Raw genomic sequence first — 16,405 nt, 5'->3', positions numbered from 1 at the left:
CCTGGTTTGCAGACAGCCGCCGTCACACCGTATCCTCCCGTCACCTCTCTTGTGTCTCTTGTGAAACCAATCCCATTCCTGAGGGCTCCACCCTGATGACATCATTACCTTCCAAAAGCGTCACCTCCGAATACCAAATGTAAAGTACGGAGGTGACTTTTTAAGGAGTCCCCTCTTCAAGTGATTTTTTTTTCAGCAAATCCATCTGCTACCCAGTCCCAATCATCTGGGACAAGTGGGGTGACCACTGTCCCCTGAGCACACTGCTCAGAGCACAGCAGGGGTAGCCAGAAGCTCCATCACCCCACAGCCTGGATTTCAATCTTGTCTCTATCACCCATGTGTCACCTTGGAAAAGTCTCTTCACTGCCCCGCGCCTTGGTCCCTTCTACTGAAAAACAGGGTCAATTATAGGGGTGCCTAGGTGGCTCAGTAAGTTAAGAGTCCAACTTCGGCTCAGGTCATGAGCTCACGGTTCATGAGTTTGAGCCCCGCATCAGGCTCTCTGCTGTCAGCACAGACCCCGCTTCGGATCCTCTGTCACCCTCTCTCTGCACCGTGCATGTGCTCTCTCTTTCTCTCTCTCAAAAATAAACATTTAGGGGCGCCTGGGTGGCGCAGTCGGTTAAGCGTCCGACTTCAGCCAGGTCACGATCTCGCGGTCCGTGAGTTCGAGCCCCGCGTCGGGCTCTGGGCTGATGGCTCAGAGCCTGGAGCCTGTTTCCGATTCTGTGTCTCCCTCTCTCTCTGCCCCTCCCCCGTTCATGCTCTGTCTCTCTCTGTCCCAAAAATAAATAAACTTTGAAAAAAAAAAAAAATTTAAAAAAAAAAAAAAAAAAATAAACATTTAAAAAAAGAGAGAGAGAGAGAAGAAAAACAGGGTCATTCATTCACACATCCCACACATTTTCTGAGCATCATTTGCTATTCCAGAATCTGAGAGCAGCAGAAAGATAGACAAGGTCCCTGTCCTCATGGAACTCGACCAGGGAAAGACAGAAAGTAAACAAGGAAATGCACAAACAAAATCTTGAGTTGTGGTAGTGAAAGCTAACAAGCGGGCCTGCTTGCTCCTGGCCATGGTGCTGGAGATAACGTTGGAGCCAAGGCCTGAAGGATGAGAACAAGCAGCAGGTGAGGCCTCCGGCCCGGGGGCAGAGCCGGGCAGCTCCCTGGACAAGGGAGGTGTGAGCAGGGGGGCTGGATCTGAGGGCGGGGGGCTGGGGCCTGTGGGGTGGGCTTCTCTGAGCTCAGGATTCCTCATCCATGAAATGGGAATATTCAGGTAAGTTTAAGCTGCTGTAACAGAGAGACCAACAAGAAGCCAATGGCCCAAGGAAGGTAATGTATCTCACAGTGAACGTCCCCCCCGCCACACACTGTTCCATGTAGACATCCGGGGTCCCAGTTCCTTTCCTTCCTCTCTTTCTGTCCCTTAGGACAATTCCTCCTCTCCATAGTCAATGGCCTGCCCATGGCTGGCTTGTGAGAAGGGAAGGGGCAAACAAGGAGCCTCATGGTCTCTGTTCAGGCTTCCGAAGGGCTCCCATCATTTCTGCTCAATTCCATTGGCAAGAACTTGACCACATGGCCATTCCTAACTCCAAGGGAAGCTAGAAATGAAATTCTGGTCATGTGTCAATACAAAGAGGCATAGACTTTGAAGGACAGCATGCAGCCTCAGGCCGGCCGGATATAGTAATACCTCTTTGCAAGGGTCCACTGAGTACAGATAAAGTATCTGGCACTTAGTAACTGCTCAATAAAAGTATGCAATAGCTTCAGAAACTCTCTGCTCAATGTCCTCATTTCTTGGCCGCTGAAGAAACAGGTGCAAAGAGAAGAGGCATCTGCCCAGTCACCCAGTCAGTGAGGGGCCAAGTTGGTCCAGACTTTGTGTCTGGGATCCTCCATCCCATCCTCCCACCTCGTATTTCAGATTACCTGACCCAGACCCACCAGGGACTGAGCAGAGTGGGGACCCAGGTGACCTCTCTGCGGGAGGCAGTGTTAGGGAACAGGATCCTGAGAGGGACCCCGTGCTCCAAAGCACCGCCCTGAGCCTGGGTTGCACGGCTTTGTGACTAGGTAGGTGGGGCCCGGGTTGGTTTCCCAGACAGGAGGCAGGGCTGCTCTATGACAGAGGGCCACACCCACCCCCTGGGAGAGGGGACCGAGCTGGGAGCCCCTGCCACGTTGGGATGCAGCAGTAGGTGGCTGAGGAGGATGGCGTTCCTGGGATTCTTCCTCCTCCTCCTCCTCCTCCTCACCAACACCGCTGCCCGGGGGGAGTATGGCGTGGTCCACGTGGTGTCAGAAAATTGGAGCAAGGACTACTGCATCCTGTTCAGCTCCGACTATGTCACCCTGCCCCGGGACCTGCACCATGCCCCACTCCTGCCCCTGCACGATGGTACCATGGCACCCTGGTGCCCGGGCAAGGACTCCTCCCGCCAGGTCCGGCCCGGCGCCCCCCGCCGGCGGCCCCTCCGCCACACCACCGCCATGGTCATGAGGGGCAACTGCAGCTTCTACGCCAAGGGCTGGCTGGCTCAGGGCCAAGGCGCCCACGGGCTGCTCATCGTGAGCCGGGTCAGCGGCCAGCAGTGTTCAGACACCACCCCGGCGCCCCAGGACCCCCACCAGCCCCTGCCCGGCCTCACCATCCCCGTGGCCGTGCTCCGCTACAACGACATGCTCGACATCCTCCGCCACACCCACGGCAGCGCCGAGGTCCGCGTGGCCCTGTATGCGCCCCCGGAGCCCGTCCTCGACTACAACATGGTGATCACCTTCATCCTGGCCGTGGGCACCGTGGCCGCTGGCGGCTACTGGGCCGGCCTGACCGAGGCTGACCAGCTGCAGCGGCGCCGGGCCCGGGGGGGAGGGGGGCCCGGCGGTCACCACCGGCAGGAAGCAGTGGCCGCCCCGCGGGGACAGGAGGAGGAAGACGAGGGCGCGCCGGTGGACTTCACGCCGGCCATGACCGGCGCGGTGGTCACCATGTCCTGCTCCATCATGCTGCTCCTCTACTTCTTCTACGACTGCTTTGTCTACGTCATGATCGCCGTCTTCGGCCTGGGGGCGGGCACCGGCCTCTACAGCTGCCTGGCCCCCCTGGTGCGCCACCTGCCCCTACAGCAATACCGCTGGCCCCTGCCTGGCCACCGCGCCTGCCTGCAGCTGCCCCTGCTGCTGCTGGGCGGCCTGTGCGCGGCGGTGACCGTCCTCTGGATCGCCCACCGGAACGAGGACAGCTGGGCGTGGCTCCTGCAGGACGCGCTGGGCGTGGCCTACTGCCTTTTGGTCCTGCGGCGCGTGCGGCTGCCCACGCTCAGGAACTGTGCCTCTTTCCTGCTGGCCCTGCTGGCCTTCGATGTCTTCTTTGTCTTCGTCACGCCCCTCCTCACCAGGACCGGCGAGAGCATCATGGTGGGGGTGGCGGCGGGCCCGGTAGATTCCGTGAGCCGCGAGAGGCTGCCCATGGTGCTCAAAGTGCCCTGGCTGAGCTTCTCATCCTTGACCTTGTGTGACCAGCCCTTCTCCATCCTCGGCTTCGGTGACATTGTGGTCCCTGGCTTTCTGGTGGCCTACTGTCACCGCTTTGATGTGCAAGTCCGTTCCCGCCAGGTCTACTTTGTGGCCTGCACGGCGGCCTATGCCGTGGGCCTGCTGGTCACTTTTGTCGCCATGGTCCTCATGCAGATGGGCCAGCCCGCCCTGCTGTACCTGGTGTCCAGCACCCTGCTCACCAGCCTGGCCGTGGCCGCCTGTCGCCAAGAGCTCGCCCTCTTCTGGATGGGCCAGGGCAGAGCTAAGACACCCGCCCAGGCTGTGGCCGGGCTGCGTGGCGCCCCTTCATTTGGCTCCGCGCAGAAGCGGGAGGATACGGCAGACGTCCACACAGCCAGCAAGTTTGAGGGGGCCGCCAGCCACCTGGCAGGGAACTCAGACACCAACCTTGAGGAGGACACAGCCGAGATTGCCACCATATCCGAGGATGAAGCCGCTGGTCCGGATGGCCACAGCGATAGCTCCAAGGGCTGGAGCGATGCCAGCCTGGACACTGACGAATATCCTCGTGCCTCCCCTGGGGCCTCGGAGGAGCTGATACCTCTGATGCCACCGATGCCATCGCCCTCAGAGCCGGGCCACGCGCAGGCCCGGGCCCACGACGCCGGCCTGCCCTGGACGGGGCTCCACGAGAGGAAGGGCTTGAAGGTAAAGGAGAGCATGTCGACCCAGGCTCCCTTGTGAACCAGCACCCGGAGACACGTGCCTCTAGAAGGTCCGGCAGAATACCTCAGAGCAAAGCCACACGCGGTCAAAAGGAAATCAGGGCATTAAAGATATTCTGTGTCTACCCAACAGAGCTCCATTTTTTGCTGGGACTGTAAGAAAGCAGAGTAAGTCCATGCAAGGCCTGGAGGGTTCTTAGGAGAGGTGCCAACCCCAAATCGTGCAGAGTGGGAAACAGGCTCAGAGAGGGCACAGGACTCACACGAAGTTACTCGGCAAGGCCAGGATCTGCTCCCAGAGCTTACTGGGCAGTGACTTCCCCTCTCCCCCACTGCCCACCCTCCACGCCAGAGTCCCGGCTCCTCAGCTTGGTGGACAGGTCCCATCCCTCATCACCTATCTTTTCCTCATGCTTGGGTCCAACTGAACCATTACTGCTCCTCGACCACACCCCTGGTTCCCATACTTCCCTCACCGACTCTGGACACGGACCAATCCCTTCTGGCTTCAGCAGTCTCATCTTCAAGATGGGACTTATAACATCATATCTACCTGGAGGCAGGGGCATAAACAAGATGACCTCTTGAGTACCCCCATGGTTTTTTAGGCTGGATGGTGCGGTTATATGTTGCTTAAGCAGAGGAAACAAACCCGGGGGTCAGGAAGGCCTCCCGGAGGAGTCTATGTTGGAGGTGAGGGAGGCAGTGTGGTCCAACGGTTAGGGTTCTTGAACCAGCTGTCCCCCCAGAAATTCCAACTCTGCCACTGACCCACAGCGTGTCACTGAGCAAGTGATTTAATCTCTTAGGGGCATGGTCTCCTCATCCGTAAAATGGGATAATAATAACAACTCTACTTATCATAGGATTTGGGGGAGGTTGGAATAGTTGGCTCATGTCAGGTGACTGACATAATGCTTTATGAATGTTCATTCTGTTTCTATTACTCTCCTAAATCCAATGCCCACAAGCCTTTGAGTTCTGGCCTCAACTTCCCCCCAAGCCCTCCACACCCTGCACCCCTGCCCCTACCTCCTCGGGTCAGGGAGTGCACACCAGACCCCCCCACACCCATCCTCCCCCAGTAGGGTTCCCCCACCTGGAACTTCCTGCTCCTCCCACCCCCAGGATTGGGACTGGCTGGCTCCTTCTTCTTCCAGTCCCATTTCAAATGCCCCCCCCCCACAGGGAGACCTTCTTTGAAGACCCTTTCTAAAGAAAGCCCAGTCTCAGTCACTCTCCCCTACACCTGCTCACTAGTTTTCTCATCTCCCCCAGTCCAGCATCAGCTTCATGAGGGCAGGGACCACTCTGTCTTGTTCATCCAGGTGGTTCCAGAGCCCAGAACAGGGATGGTATGTCGTTAGGCGCTTGATTTGTTTGTCGGAGGAATGGAGGAATGGATGAATGAATGAGTGAACAAATGAACGAACGAATGAATGAGGGGCTGATCCAGCATGAACTATGGAGGAAAAGGGAACACCGTGGAGAAGGCCCCACCGTGCAGGCCACCTCCCTGGGCTCCTGCAGGGCCTCGGTCAGTGTGGCGATGGGACTCTGAGGGGCTGGCTGGGCCCTGGGTGTGCAGGGGTGCAGGTAACAGGCATCTCGAAGAAAGCCCCCTCACTGACCCCTCCGCAAACGGCACCTGAAGGCCCGAGCCGGACAAGGGCAGAGCGTGGAGTCTGGGCCAGGACACTGACCGGCCGAGCTGGCAGCTCCTCCCACTGGAGCCGGCAGCCATCTGGCCCGGACAGAGGGGCCTCCGCAGGCCCTGGCTCACCCCCAGCCCACGCAGCCTCCCCACTGCTGCCCTGCGTCACTGGGCCTCCCAGGGGTGGGCTACATCCCTGCACCAGGCCTGGTGGGGAGGGCTCTTGGCCCCCTCACCCCCAGAGGGGGGGACAAAGGACCTGTCTCCCAGGAAGCTGTGGTCAGGGAGGGGCCTGCGCAGTGGGTGTCCCCATGGCGGGGCCTACGCCTACCTCCAAGAGAAAGATTCTCAAGGGGAGGGTCTGAGGGGGGGAGGCCCCACCCTCCATCCAGGTCTGAACTGGACTCAGGGAAGGAGGTGTCGGGCTCTGTCCTCACGGCCCGACCCGGCAGAGGCAAGCATTCAGAGGACACGCTGTCTAGACAATGGGGAGAATAATACGATCTACCTAGGGGCTGCGGTGAGCACAAACCATACGGGTCAGGGGCTGAGCCTGGGCCCCAGAAATCTTGTAAGTGCTGCTCCTCTAGTGGCCCACGGGCCTCTGCTCCCGCCTTGACCCCAGAGCCAACGTCTCCTTTTAGCTGTGGGCTCTGCCTCACTTTGCCGGTCTGCTTCCCAGAGACTGGGTTGAAGCCAGGTGGCCGGACCAAGCCGCCACCTGTCGGAGGTGCCCAGAGCTGGCAGCCCCCCTCCCCCAGAGGGCCACAGGATGCTGCACATGTGCACACACACACCTGAACACGCGTGAAGATATGCGCACACGTCCATACAGGGCCCTTGGATACACATGCATATACACACACGTACTTCCACATGCATGTGTGGGCCCGGTACTGGGCCCTCGCACATACCTGTGCACAGACGTGTACCCGGGCTCTGACCTGTTGCTGCTGTTCCCTTCCGACGCAGCCCTTCCCCACCAGGCCCGCCTGGGGCCTGAGGGAGTGAGGGTGCTGATGCCTGGACTTCCCACCCCAGAGGGCAGGGCAGCCCTTTCCAGGTGAGGCAGACTTTGCGATGCGATGCTCAGACGCCCCTTCAAGGAGGGCATGTGGTCGACAGCGCCCTCTAGGGGCCGTCTCCGCATTCCGGCCCAGATTGCTTTGCAGGAAGATGGGAGACTCGGAGGGCCAGCTCGTGACCAAGCAAGACAGCGGTGCCAGGGCTTGGACATCTGCCCCCAAGCCCCGCTGCCCCGGCAGAGATGGAGGCAGGCCTGCCTCCCTGTCTGACGGCCCCGCCCCGCCTGCTTCCTCCAATTCCTTGGCATTCCTGACTCCGTCTTAGCATCTGCTTCCGGGAGAGCTCCACCTGTGACAGGTGGAGCCTAAGACGGGGCCAGGGCAGAAACCAGCTTCCTGAGGCCACATGCAGGGCTCCAGGTGGCCGAGGCCTGGCACCGGGGCCGTGCTTTGCTCGGGCTACCCAGCGTTTCTCTTTGTGGCCTCATTTAATCCCGGCAAGAACCCCATGAGGTGAATAGTGGCAGCCTTGGCCTTTTTGAGTTAATGAAGAGTTTGGTGCCCTTCTGGATTCCCCGGAGAGTGAGAACCAGCAAGGACCCATGAGGTGCTCTAATCCATAGATGAGGAAAGGAAAGCCCAGAGAGGGTCAGGACCTACCCAAGGTCACACAGCAATGGGATAGCAGAAATAGAACACAACTCTGGTCTTCTACCTCCCAGCGCAACAGCTGGGGCCAGCTTCATGCCTCCACACCCCTGCCCGCACACATCCTGGTGTGCAAAGCATTCCTCTTCCAGGAGAACTCGGGATCTACTCAGCCCTCTACCCTGTGCCTCTCAGGAGGTACAGCCCTCCATTCTCCCTGAGGAGTAGTTGTGCGTGTTGAGAAGGAAGGTTTGTGATTCAGGGTGAAGCGTCTCCTCAGCCAGCGCAGGAGGACGCAGCTGGACTCTGGGTCACTGAGACCTCAAAGCTCAGCACGGCTATGCGCTCACCCCGTGACACGGAACAACCAAGGCCACCCCTCTGCACCTCAATACCCTCGTCTGTAAAACGGTTTTTGCTAAGACTTACCTTGTAGGTTTGTTATAAAGATTAAATGGGGTGAGGTAGGGTATAAACAGCTAACATCTGCCAAGCACTGACAACAGACTAGGCATACACATTATCGCATTACACAAAACCAGGTTTTAGAGCAGAAATCTCCAGGACAGCACTTAAATGCCCCCACATGCCATCATTCCCAAATCAGCTTATAGTTCCTCAGGATTGAGCTCCCAGAAATGGAGCCATCCTCTTCTTTTGGTCGCTCCATCCAGGCCCAGTGGGATGTGGTGGGTGGGCAGGTGAACAAGGACACCTCCAGCAAGCCAGGCAGGTGGGTCCCTTTGCAGTTAGATGGAAGCAAGGTTTTGTGCCTTTTTTCCAGCAATGCTGAATTTTGAGCGCTTTTGTGCTGCCACCTGCTGGTCAGTAAGATAAGAGCAGGCGGGCTCACACCCTAAGGGCCAGGGAGGGGCATTCCATTAAGGAACTTTGGAATAACCACAATTAGGGATGATATTCCAAAAATATATACTAACCTACCCATCAGCAGAGTTCTGAAGCCCCTCGGGCCCAAGGGTAACGCTTTAGAAGCTTGTTGTGAGAAGGTAGAGGTGTCCTGGAGAAGGGTCTGAGAGTATTTTGATATTTTATGAAATGAAAAAGCTCCAGCACAGCACCGCTGAATGTCCTTAATGCTTGGAGATGGTTCACGCTCTGAGGCTCATCCCCTCTCATAGAACCAGGCCAGCGTGGGGCGCCTGGGTGGCTCAGTCGGTTGAGCGTCATGATCTTGGGGTTCGACTCCGGTCATGATCTTGGGGTTTGTGAGTTTGAGCCCCACATCAGGCTTGTTGCTGTCAGCCTGTCAGTGCAGAACCCGCATCAGATCCTCTGTTCACCTCTCTTTGCCCCTCCCCCACTTCCACTCTCCCCAAAAGAAATAATTAAAAGAAGAAGAAGAAGAAGGAGAAGAAGAAGAAGAAGAATCAGGCCACCATGAAGACGTGTTTGTGGCCGCCAGCACATAGACCATTGTTGGGAGATTGGACTCCGTATGGGCCTCCCACCCTGAGGCCAGACCTTGTCCTTCTTCTTGGAGGCCCACAGATGCCCTTCCCACACACACCTGAGCAATTATTCATTTTGTTTGGGAACACATCCGTGCTCACCACTGGTTCACTTTCCAAATGCTTAGTTTTATCTTTAGGAGTAACTCTTCCCAGGACTTAGCCTCTCGCCTCTAGGACTGCCAACAAGAGCTCCACCGGGCATGGAAGTCTGTGCCCACCTGGGATCGGGAGACGTGGTCTCGGAAAGATCCCAGGAAGGGAAGCTGGAAAGGGAAACTGAGGCTGCTGCTGGGAGACCCTTGGGCTGCTAGAATTCTGGGGTATTCTGAGAAATGCCTTTCAGTAGCTTCCCCCAGCCTTTTAGGGACTTGAATAGTAGAGAAGATTGGCAGGGAAAAAGGTGTGTGAGGTCTGAGAGTGTTAGCAGAGCCTCCAGACATCTTCCAGAGCTCTCCAGAACTGAGGACAGAGAGAGAAAGCAGCCTACCTGAGGTCACAGAGCAAGCCAGTGACAAAGGCAACCAGGAACCTGGAAACTCACCCAAGAATCCTTCATAAACAGGAGACCCTTGCTGGAATGCAAATGCTTGCCTCTCAGGGACTGCTTCCTGCAGCCCAATGTCCCCCACATACTCGGTCTTCTTAAAGCAGGAAGCCCCTGAGTCCAAAGAGAAAAGAATTACTCTGGGAAAAGTCCCAGGCCCCTCATAACCCAGCCTGGGCAAAGCCTCACCGTGCCTGCAGTTCTGACCCAGTCAGTGAAGTGAACTTTGGCAGGAAGGGCAGGTCTCCTGAGAATCCTGGCCCGTCACAGCCCAGGGTCTCCTCCAGGCCATCCACTGCTGCAGCCGAGAGAGAGTGTAAGCCAAGGGCGGGTCTGATTTCCACCCAACCTTGCTTAATCCTTAAAGCTGACTGTGGTCAATTGAATAATGTCCCCCCAATAGGTATCAATATCCTAGTCCTTGGAACCTGTGAATGCTCCCCTCCATGAAGTGGGGGGGAGGGGAGGGGGGAGAGGAGGACTTTGCTGATGTGATTAAGCTAAGGATCCTGAGATGAGAAGATTATCCTGTATTATCTGAGCAGGCCCTGAGGGTAATCACAGGAGTCCTAATATGAAAGAAGCTGAGACGTATTGCACGCAGAAGTGGCTTGGGCACTGTGATGCTGGAGGCAAAGATGAGAATGATATAGCCACACGCCGAGGAACACCAGCAGCCACCAGAAGCTGGAAAAAGGAAAGAACCAGTTCCCCTCCATAGCCTCCAGAAGGGGCAGGAGCCTGCTGACCCCTTGATTTCAGCTGGGGGATACTGACTTCAGACTTCTGGCTTCCAGAACTGTGAAAGAATAAGTATCTGTTGTTTTAAGCCGCCAGCCTTGTGGTAATTTGTTACAACAGCCACAGGAAATTCATATGCACTGGTCCACAAACATCCCTGGCACAGGCACCTATGTACCCAGCACTGTGCTTGAAAATGAAACATTTTACAGAACAGAGGAGACAAAGAAGCAACAAAACAGCAAAACTCCCAGTCTGTGTGTTTCTTTCTGCAGAGGAGAGCCAAGCACAGGGGAAGTCAGTGAGGGAGAGGCAGGGATTGGGGTATGAGTTACCATTTTCCCGGCAGGCTCCAGGGACTTCTTTCTATTGTTATATTATTGCACTCTGGAGAAAAAGTAGAAAGGACAGGAGAGTAGGGGGGAAACACACAATCACTGTTAAAATTTTGGTATATTTCCATCCAGTCATTTTTTTTTTCCTTTCAGAGGTTTTAGTGTGTTTCACTTACATAGTTACCATCAAACTGGATATACACATTGGATATATGCAACATTTACATAGTTGCAATCACATCGGACATGCAGTCAAATTGGATATACATAGTTACAATCAAATATGCATACCAATATACATTGGTATTTTGCTATAAATATTCTATGTAACCCTTGAACCTTTATTTGGAGCAGGTTATATAGTATTCTATAGCAGATATAACCACATAGACTTTATATTCTCTTATGGATGTTTGATCTGTTTCTTACAGCCCTATGAAGAATATTTTTGGCTGCAAATTACTTTATATATTTGAGAAGGTGTCTGTAAGATAGATCTAGCCATTTTATTTCTGGGAAACCAGGGATACGAAAATCTTTGAAGGTTGTCATTCATTTTGCTGAATTACTTCCCAAATCATATTTGTGACAATTCATCCTCTGTGTACGCTGTAAAGTAGGGAAGTGATCATTTTACCACACCCTCACCAGCATCTTTGTTAATTTGATATAATGAGAAACAGCATCTCTTTAAATTTGCATATCTCTGATTAGTAGTGAGGTTAGATCTCTATTTCCTTATTCTGGTTTATTAATGGAATACTCTCCATTCCGGGGCTTACCGCGGAGTCTGACTAGTTACCACTTCCTATTGATTCGGCACTAGGAAAATCTCTAGAATCCATTTTCTCATTCCCATTTTTACAAACTTATTTGAAGACGTCACCTCTCACCTGGGCCATTGCGATCTTTGTTACAGAAAAGAGAACAATTGTTCTTAGTCACGTCCCTCCAGCTGAAAGACTTCAGATGCCTCTCTACTGCCTGTCAAACCAACCCCCAGCTTCTCAGTCTGGTGTTGAAAGCCAGCCACAACCAGGTTTCTCTGCCAGCCAACTTTGCCTCCTACCAGCCTCCAGCCTCTGTGTGTGTGTGGTTCCCTGTACACGCTTATTCTCACTCCATGCCTCTGCCCCACTGTTCCACTCACTTGGAATGTGTTTCTTCCACCCTCCTCTGACTCCTGTGTACACGTTATCCACTGAGATCCAGTCCACGCTCCCCAACACCCCTGTGCAGGGCCCTGTCCAAGGTCCTGGAGATGAGCAGTCACAGGATGTATAGTTCCTGACTCAGAGGGTTTTACCGCCAAAAAGCAGGTGGAAGAGGGCACAGATACATTCTCACTAATTAGGAGCCTTTTGGCTTTAAGAAGTAAGTGTCTACTCAAAATATCTCATACAAAAAGAAGAACTTATTGGAAGGATATGAGATTTCTCAGGACACAAGGGCCACCAGCTCAATTGGGGCTCCGGGGAATTATAAGTTAGAAAGCTGTCAGAAAGCAAAGCTGCCCTCTCTGCCTCCCAGGGCTGCATGGTTTCTGGGTATCCACTTCCTCCCCGCTCCTCCCTGAGCCAACTGCCTCTGCACATGCATTTTGCTCTTGGCCCACTGTGGTACTGGCCCCAACTCTGGGGTACTGGCCTCAATCATGGTCTCTTGGCCCAGGGATCACCACCAATGGGCAATGGTTTCTATTAAGACACCATTCAGAATCTCAAGGGGGGAAAAAAGTATGTATTAGATTTACTCTATTTGGGCAGGGTCCTGTCCTTGGCTGTTGGTGAGCCCATGGGTCCTTCACTCGGGTGCATACCCCTGGCTTAATTAGCTGTGGCTAGAGATGAAGGGCAGGGGGAGCAGGGTCAGATGGTAAAAAGGGTTATCAGAATCTGAATTTTAACAAGGCCCCCAGGTTGTTCATGCGTTTATGAAAGTCTCAGGAGCACTGCCATAGAGCAGCAGCTACCTGTATGATCTCTGATCCATCACCTGGGAACTCACCAGAAAGACGAATTCTGAGGTCCTTCCCCAGGCCCTGGAGAAGGTCTGGGAAGGAGCTGAATGTTTCACACAGGTGCTGTAAGCAAGTTCCATTCCCTGCCCTCCATTTGCTACAGAGAAAATTCCCATCTTCTTTCCATGATGAAGAGTCAGTGTCTTGCTCTCCACCTGTCACCTGTGGGTCTGCCAAACAGAAACCACCCCACAGCTGCTCTATATAAATGTAACACATTGGCTCCATTCATACTGGTCAGAGGCATGTCACCTCTCCCTGTGGCCCTCACTTTCCTATTCAGGCAGCAAAAGGGCCAATGATGTCTATTGTCCCTTCAAGGATCATGGGTTTTAGTGTCCTGGTTGGTTCCCCCCTGTGTTAGTATCGTGTGGTTGCTGTGACAAATGCCACAAACTGAGCAGCTTAAAACCACAGCCTGGAGGCCAGAGGTCTGGAATTTAGGTATCAGTATAGCTGTTCTCCCTCTGAAGGCTCTAGGAGAAACTTTCCTTCCCTCTTCCAGCTTCTGGTGACTCCAGCCGTTTCTTGGCCTGTGGCCACATCTAGCTCCAGTCTCTGTCTCCATCTTCACGTGGCCTTCTCTTCTTCTCCTCATATCCCTCTGACTTTCTCTCATGAGTGCACCTGTCATTAGATTTAGGGACCACCTGGATCACCCAGGATGATTTTAACTGGAGATTCTTAACTAATTATCTCCACAAAGACCCCTTTTCCAAATAACGTCACATTCACAGGCCCTAGGTAGACATGTATTTTGGGGAGGCCGCCATTCAAAACACTATACCATCCTCCCTTCCAAATGTTTGGGACCAGACTAGGGACAAATGGTACCCCTGTCTGATCTCCATCTTTGTCTAGAATAACTGCAAATGACGAGATTTCTCGTTAGCCCCATATTAGAGCCAGAGGGAAAAGAATATCAAAGAAACAAGGCACAGCCCCTCTTCTCAAGGCACCAGTGGTTGGGTGGGACCAGAAGAGCCAAGAGGGATGACACTGTTGCACCCCTGACCATGGCAGTGCCCACCCTGGCCCCTATCTTTTGTCAATTTCTGGAGCTCTGGCTGGAGGATGAGAGAATGCCCTGAGAGGAAGTCAGAGCATCCTGGATAGCATTCTGGGAATGGCAGGACCCCCAGCACTCCCAGTTCCGCCAGTGCAGGAGGTATTATGATTGCCAGAATCGCAATTAAGGAAGGGATAATCAGCCAAATGGTGAGTCTTGGGCCTCGGCAGCCAGCGTTCTTTGTAGTCTGTCTCAGGGCCAAGGAAGATGAGACTTTCCAGAAAGTGAGCTGGTCCAGAAAAGGCCCATCCCAGATGGCTGCTAATGTCATTAGTCCAGTAATGCTGAGTGAAATGAATGAGCTAGCCTGGCCCCACTGTGCTTCTCTGAGGGATGTTGATAAGAACATGACCTCCCAGGTAGGGACCACCAAGCATGGGACTAAGGAAAGGAGAGACAGGAGAACTGAGGACAGGGTGTTCATGTTGGGAAGAGGGAATCAGGTCAGGCTCGGGTTCTCTTCCCAGCTTGGTTACTAATGAGTTGGGTGAGCTTGGAAGTGTTCTTAAATACAGAACCTCTACACATCATTAGAAAAAGACAAACAATCCAACAGGATATAAGATGGGCAAAGAATTTGAGCAAGCATTTTACAGAAGAAACACAGATGGCCAAAATACATATGAAAACATGTTCAATCTCTCTAGTAATTAGGGAAGCAAAAGCGAAAACGACCAGAACATGAGTGGTAAAGTGGGTGACATCTGAATAAAAGTTGAACTTTAGTTAATAGAACCGAACCGGCATTCATGTCCTAGTTTTGATCACTGTGTTAGGGCTACATAAAATGCTAACATTAGAAGAAGCTGGATGCAGGGTCTCTGAGAACTCTGTTGTCACAACTTTTCTGTTAGCCTAAACTTTTTTGCCAAATAGAAAGGTAAATAAGAACTACCAGAACAACGATGACAGAAAAGAGAGAGAGGTCACTGTCTACCCAACAGAGTGGCAAGAATTACAAAGATTAGAAAGATCCAGCGCTGGAGGTGGTACTGAGGAGGAGCCGGCGGCATCGTGCACCTTGGGTGGGAGTGTGATTTGATACAACTGTTTTGGAGGACACTTGGGCAGTATCGGTTACAATGTCATTTTGCGTGCTCCTTGACCCAGGAATTCCAGAGCTCACCATTTACCCGACCACAATCTTTCTACTTGTATTCAAAAGGACATGTCCAAAGGCATTTGCCACAGCCCTATTTGTAGTAACCAAGAGCAACCTAAATGCCCAGAGGAAATGCACAACACAGGAAAGGTTAAATGATACACTGCCTCTAGCCCTGAAATATTACATAGCAGGTAAAAAAGAACGCAACGCATCCACATGAACAAAAAGGAAAAAGCTTACAAAGCAAAAAAAAAAAAAAAAAAAAAAGTATAATCTCACTGGGACACCTGGGTGACTCAGTTGGTTAAGCATCCAGCTTCGGCTCAGGTCATGATCTCACAGTTCATGGGTCCACATCCCGCATCCAGCTCTGTGCTGGCAGCTCAGAACCTAAAGCCTGCTTCAGATTCTGTGTCTCCCTCTCTCTCTGCCCCTCCCCTGCTCATTCTCTCTCTCTCTCTCTCTGTCTCAAAAATAAATAAAACATTTTTAATTTTTTTTTTTTAAAGTACAATCTCAGGGCACCTGGGTGACTCAGTCGGTTGAGTGAGCATCCGACTTCGGCTCAGGTCATGATCTCACAGCTTGTGGGTTTGAGCCCCGCATCAGGCTCTGTGCTGACCACTTGCTCGGAGCCTGGAGCCTGCTTCAGATTCTTTGTCTCCTTCTCTCTCTGCCCCTCCCCCGCTCACGCGTTGTCTCACTCTGTTTCTCAAAAATAAATAAATGTAAAAAAATAAATTTTTTTAAAGTGTAATCTCACTGATGCAAAGGAAAAGCACAAATAAAACCATACATGCCTAAATGTGTGTATAATAAATGTGTCCACCACCCCAAAAGCTAGGAAAGATACCCTCCCGACTGACCCAAGTTTCCTCTGGAGAGGCCGGAGGGAAAGAGATTCTTCCGGAGAGGCCGGAGGGAAAGAGATTGGGGCACGCAGGGTGGGTAGGGTGGTGCCAAAGGGGACTTTTACTCTTTCTGTATTCTTTGCATTTTTAACAATAAGGCTTTCACGTATTACTTGTGCAGTTTTTTACGATATGTTTTTAAACCAGTGGTAACCTTCTCTGACCTGCAGTTTCCTTATCTTTAAAATAAAGGAGGTGGTATTACAGTGTTACGTGTCAATTTTATCTCAAATTTTAAAGATTCAGTTGATTAATTAATTAATTTAATTTAATAACGGTGTTGGGTCAAGGCCCAACGTCTTGGGTTGCTTCCAGCTCCGAATGTCTCTAACTTGAAGCTGGGCTGTGTCCACACCGTCCCCTCCCCACCCTGCCCACACCCCCTTCTCTGTAGTCCCCACACTTGCCAGCTTATGCCTGATTTAAGGCTTTCGAGCTTGCCGTGTCTCCCAGATGGCACGCTCTGCCCCCATCTTCCCAGCTGGCTCCTTCTGGTCATGTAGAGCTCAGCGTAATGGTCACCTCCTTGGGGCGGCCTCAAGGTAGCAGTGGGGAAGGAGGGAAAGCCAGGGCCAGATCAGAGGGGCCTGGCGGACCAGGGGAAGGAGTGAGGATCCCAGCCTCAGGTGGGTGGGAAGTCGGG

General features: G+C 53.1%; 1 protein-coding gene across 1 annotated transcript; it reads left to right on the top strand.

Annotated features, from left to right (window-relative positions):
* The first annotated feature begins 2,226 nt into the window (after nucleotides 1–2,226).
* On the top strand, nucleotides 2,227–4,257 carry SPPL2C (signal peptide peptidase like 2C). The gene has a single exon (XM_047080452.1). It carries the CDS (start codon nucleotides 2,227–2,229, stop codon nucleotides 4,255–4,257), a length of 2,031 nt encoding a protein of 676 aa, XP_046936408.1.
* Nucleotides 4,258–16,405: the final 12,148 nt, after the last annotated feature.

The sequence above is a fragment of the Lynx rufus genome, unplaced genomic scaffold (assembly GCF_022079265.1).
Source record: "Lynx rufus isolate CCGP_SWC_20201006 ecotype Redwood Valley unplaced genomic scaffold, mLynRuf1.p SCAF_18, whole genome shotgun sequence".
Taxonomy (NCBI): domain Eukaryota; kingdom Metazoa; phylum Chordata; class Mammalia; order Carnivora; family Felidae; genus Lynx; species Lynx rufus.
Note: the sequence above shows the minus strand (reverse complement) of the source record. Positions and strands in the feature narration are given on the sequence as shown.

Bases quoted from the DNA above. Each gene is read 5' to 3' on its own strand.
- SPPL2C (XM_047080452.1), top strand. From the start codon at position 2,227: ATGGCGTTCCTGGGATTCTTCCTCCTCCTCCTCCTCCTCCTCACCAAC.